At 49.9% G+C, this 4,890-nt stretch overlaps 1 protein-coding gene and 1 pseudogene across 1 annotated transcript; both read right to left on the bottom strand.

The window, feature by feature from the left end:
- Nucleotides 1–819: 819 nt before the first annotated feature.
- On the bottom strand, nucleotides 820–4,119 carry LOC112455637 (annotated as a pseudogene).
- Nucleotides 4,120–4,354: 235 nt separating this feature from the next.
- Nucleotides 4,355–4,732, bottom strand: LOC112455638 (zinc finger protein GLIS2-like; the record flags this gene model as incomplete). The annotated part of the gene is given in 2 exon segments (XM_025017674.1): nucleotides 4,355–4,537; nucleotides 4,540–4,732. Coding segments are annotated over 2 exon segments (376 nt in total), but the record flags the coding sequence as incomplete, so codon positions are not given.
- Nucleotides 4,733–4,890: the final 158 nt, after the last annotated feature.

The raw sequence follows: 4,890 nt of genomic DNA, 5'->3' as shown, positions 1-4,890 counted from the left end.
CGAAACGAAAAAGTTGTACCGTGTTTCAAGAAAGGCGTTAAAAAAAAACGCAACGTCGTTTGCGTATGTAGAGAGAGAACGTGTCAAATGGCGGAAGTTCTCGTGTCGGAGAGTATGCTGGACACCAAAGATCTTCGTGTGAGACGCTCTCTCGTTCGACGAAAGACTGCTCGCCGGTTTACTGCGTTCTATCGTAGAAACTTCGTTAAAACAGTAGTCGTCGTCGTAGTTTAGTACGGTAGTACCCTACGATGCGGGAACGATATAAAAAATTAAAAAATATACGAGTTATATATATCGAAAACACCGAGACGGCCGCGTCGTCGTAGCGCATCTTGCCGCAAGTCAGCGTTTTGTTGCTATCTCGTCCTTCTACGCGCAAAGTCACAACTGAGCGACTTGCACTTATGATCAGCGCCGTTAGCGTCGAACGTGTCGTCTTACACCTAACGTTCCTAACTGTATGTACGTGTATGTTCCCGTCGAGATAAAATATAGTATGGCTTAACACAACGGAAGACTTGAAACGTTCGACCGTGAACGCGCAGAGAGACGATGGATCAAGTTCGATTTTTTTGGAAAAGGCCGATCATTTCGGCTATAAGATGCTTTTTCCACTATCTACGTTTTACAGTACACGCGTTTTCGAAAAAGATCCGTTTGATCTTCGGCTGATGCACACTTTGGTATGCAACAAGCTTCTCCACGCGTACGCGGACAATGAACGATCGATAGTCGTGCGATGAGCAGTGACGGCGTAAACAAGTACCACGATTAACGAGGTTGGCTCTCCCCGTGAGGCGCCCATTCTGGAAGTCGTCACGCTGCCGTAGATAACGGCGCAGCGTATCTCGAATGCGACGCCGAGTCCCCGTCGCATATATATTTTCCTGAAACACGTCAACCTTCGATAGTCAAGTCACGAGACGTATGGTCCGCGACACGCTTTTTTCTTTTCCGTACAAACGAAGTAGTTCGGAAAAGGGCAAACTCCTTTACAAAAACATTTTTTTAGAAACGTCACGGTTTAAACTTTACCTTAGGACACGTCGTAAGTTTAACTTTTGACACGTTTTTGAGCACGTTTTAAGCGGTTTTTTAAAAATAGTATCCGTTTTGGAACAAGATATAGACGAACACGCAGGAAGTTAACGAGCTGTTCGTTTGTAAATACACAGAATAAAATAACGTACGACTGCACTATAAGAGAAACGTGTCCGTTGCACATACGAAAAAAGGGATATTTCGGAACGTGTAAAACTAAACATTCTTAAAAAAGTTGAAACGTTGCGTGGTTACATGGCTCAACACGATATTCGTACGTTAAAGAAAACGTCACTTTAGGAAATGTTCAAAATATTCTTCCGTACGCTCCCGACACGAATAAAGTGTCTCGTAAAAAATGTTACCAACATTTTAAGACCATTCCGCGGTTACTTTACGGTCGTTCGCCTTTATTTTTTTATGTAGATCTCGCGTGAACGTCGCGTAGTATAACGTTTACTTTTTAAGTGTTCCTAAAAAAAGATTTACGACGACATCATGTTTAAAAACAAACACGGTGTTTCAGCATATTTCGCACAGCGCAGTTGGTTTTAAAACAGGAAAGTTTTCGTTGGTTTTTGGGTACGTGTGCCGGCGTCAATACAGGGTGTCTGATACGAGGTGTAACACCGCTCCGGGGTAGCGGAAGTGGGTTAAACTGACGAGATATAACCTCTCGTATTTTACACGTTTTGTACGTATCGAGTACGTAACGACGTAACATCACCGTACATCTGCGACAACAGACAGCGTTTGCTTACTAGACGCACGGCGAGGCCGTGAAAGGAGTGCTCTGTCACGACGGGAAATGTACGATACCATGGAAAATATGGTACACGAGAGTATATTTTCTATGCCACGAACGTCGTTTATTTTGATAGAAAACGACACGGGTACGTATAACAGGAGCATCACACGTCGCCGCGTAGCCGTTCGTTACAGAACGCTCCTTCCACGGCCTCGCCGGAGATGTTACGTGCGTACCAAACACTCTGTATATAACATATCGTCTCGTAATAAAATGTCTTCTATAACGTCGTATCTTGTTATATCTTTAAGTGGCACAAAACGTACACTCTTCACATGCTTTATATTTTTTTGCGTGACGCCGGCAGTAAAGACGGCCGTGAAGGCGGCCTGCGTATCTGCGTAACGTACCGGACACGTTTTGCTTCACCAAACTCACGCAGTCGCCAGAACCTCGAAGCTCAACGTCGACACCCGACACGGTGGTCCCTTCGCACGTGACGTGAGTGACGATCGTGCCCTGCGTGCCTGGGCCGTGTTCGAGTTCGACTCGCGCTTTCAGAGATCCGACTCCGTTACCTTCGCTGTGCTGCAAAATCTTCGTGACGTTCCATAGTACGCGCGTCGTATCGGGGAGTCACTGTGCCGGCGGTTTGCTGTTGAGCGACTTGAAACCGCCGTCGATGGGCGCCGCAACATGAAGATTCAACAAAGGGCTCGGCGAGGCCCGAGCGCGACTATTGTATTTATACGCGATCTAGACGCGAAAACACGCTACGTTGTACGGGCTGCCACATCAAGCGAGCGAAAGAGATGAACGTGTCGCTTTAAGTTTCTCATATTATTTCTTACGAAGATACGAAGGATGGCCGGGTACCTTGAGATCGGTATGGGTCGTTTCACAGTTCCACGATGCGACCACGTGAAAAGGGCACAAACCGGCGCCTTCTTTGCATTTAATCTGGTACTTGAGACGGTCCACCGTGAACGACGAGGCCGAGGGGTTCTGTTCAGCTTGCCGCCGTAGCAACATAATTAAGGCACTCATGTTGACGTCAAAGATTGTACTGTCGACGGTAGTCTGAGTTGCGTCCCTAGAAGCATCTCTTTTTATCAAGCTGCCTTCTCTCGCGTTAAGACGCGGCGCGTAGACCAAACGGACTTACATGCTGATGAGTTGGCTGTTCGGCAACAGCTTCTCTAGCCCGTTGGTGTTCCTCACGCGGAAGGTTAGCTTGGCAGCACTGGACGTGTTCGCCAGGACCGTGACGATGCTGGCCAGAAACGAAAGCATCATGTCACAGCTCAGCTTCACCTGGCAGCGGGTCTCGTCCGTGCCGCGGAACGAGGAAGGCACTATCTCGTGGAACGTCACCGCTAGCGGGATGGTGTCAGCTAAGCCGCGCGTGAGTGGGGACGTCTTCGCGAGGAACTCACGCCTACACCAGCGGTACACGTCTAGGCTGGCGACGCTGTCGGCGCGGACGATCGTTGCGGGTGACCGTCTGCCGCGCGGCGACGGACCCTCTCCTCGGCGCGACGGCGGTGTGGGTCGCACGATCGATCCCGTCGGCGTCGAGGACGCGGACTGCTTGGGCGGTAAGGCCGGCGTGCAGTCTCTAACTTCCGAAAATAACGCCCCATCTAAAACGAGAAAAAATCATGTTACGTCTTTTTTATAAATTTTTGCCTCCTCTTGTTCCTACGTTTATATACAACGGAAAAACCTGTTTCACGTTACATACATCGCTCGACAGAGTTTAGCTCGAACAGCACGTGTAAAAATCGACAGCTACCAGATACTACGCAATATTACGTATCTCGCACTGCACGTATGTTGGCGGACGTTAGATGTCAGATGGTCGACGTTCTTATGTATGATCGTCGTGACTCCGACCTTAGTACGTCTTTTTTCGCACGTATACGTATCATACAAAATAAGTTTAGTCGCCGTTTAGTGTCACAAATTTCGCAAACGTTACGTTCGTCGCACCCTCGCGGGTGACTTACAATTAGTAACGTTGTATCTTCCTGCCATCCGGCAAACGGATAAACTCCGTGCGAGGGTTTACCTCGTGGAACGCGGGTATGAGAGTGTGTAGACGGTGCGGCGTGTGGCGGCGGCGGCTGCGACGGAGTCGGCGATATGGAAAGTGGCGGTGGGCTCTGCAGCGGGGCCGAAGGGTGGCTACCGGTCGGTGTCGATGCGCTCGACGGCGTACTGCTAGGATTGAACAAGTTTAGGCCAAGTTTTGCGCCGGGGCCGCCAGACGCGTACATCGGTGTCACCTGACGCCTGTCCGGTATGCGGTACGTGTCCGCGTACATCTTCGGATAAATCTTCACATCCTGCTCGTCGGTAGGTTTCGGCGGGGTGACCTGCTCCTGTTCCTTCCGCTGTTCCTGAAGATTATACAACGTGTTCCCATCGACGAAGTTTCTTTACTCTTCGAAGCTGTTGCTGGTCTTCGGGTTGCAGCCCGACACGCTACTTTCGCGACTAAAGTCCTTCTTATCCGACTCGGACGGCGCGCTACTGCTCTGCTTGTCGAGCGACGTAACGTCAACGCTTATTTTTTTCCTGAACGTTGCTTGCGTCGAAGCTCTTTTCTTGGACCTTGTCGTTGTTCGTCACGTAGTAGCGGTAGGTTTTAACGTGCTTCCTCAAGGACGACGGCGCGGTCGACCTCTTCGGGCAGCCCGGCACCTTGCAGTACGCGGGCTTCGCTACAGCGTGAGTTGTAGTATATGCTTGACACTGTCAGAGAACGTCGAGTAAGCCTTTGTGCAACTCTCGAAGGGACAGACGTAGGAACGCACGCTGGTGTGAGAGCGCGCGTGGATCTTCAGGTTTTCGACTCCGCTGAAGCTCTTGTCGCACTGGAAGCACGGATGCGGCTTCTCGTTCGTGTCGGTTCGTACATGGACCAGTATCTTGTATCTGTATGAAAGAACGGATCGTGAAACCGAATGTGAACGTCGTGACCGATGAGATTGAAAAGGACCAGTCGCGATTGAAGAGTTTAGTGGCGAGACAGCGGCGGTGAGTTACGACTCGCTCCTCTCGAATCGGAAAATCTTACGACGCGTGGCCACGCC

Source organism: Temnothorax curvispinosus, unplaced genomic scaffold (genome assembly GCF_003070985.1).
Source record: "Temnothorax curvispinosus isolate PA1 unplaced genomic scaffold, ASM307098v1 QBEX01006279.1, whole genome shotgun sequence".
Lineage (NCBI taxonomy): Eukaryota > Metazoa > Arthropoda > Insecta > Hymenoptera > Formicidae > Temnothorax > Temnothorax curvispinosus.
The sequence above is the reverse complement of the archived record's forward strand: the minus strand, read 5'-3'. Positions and strand labels throughout refer to the sequence as shown.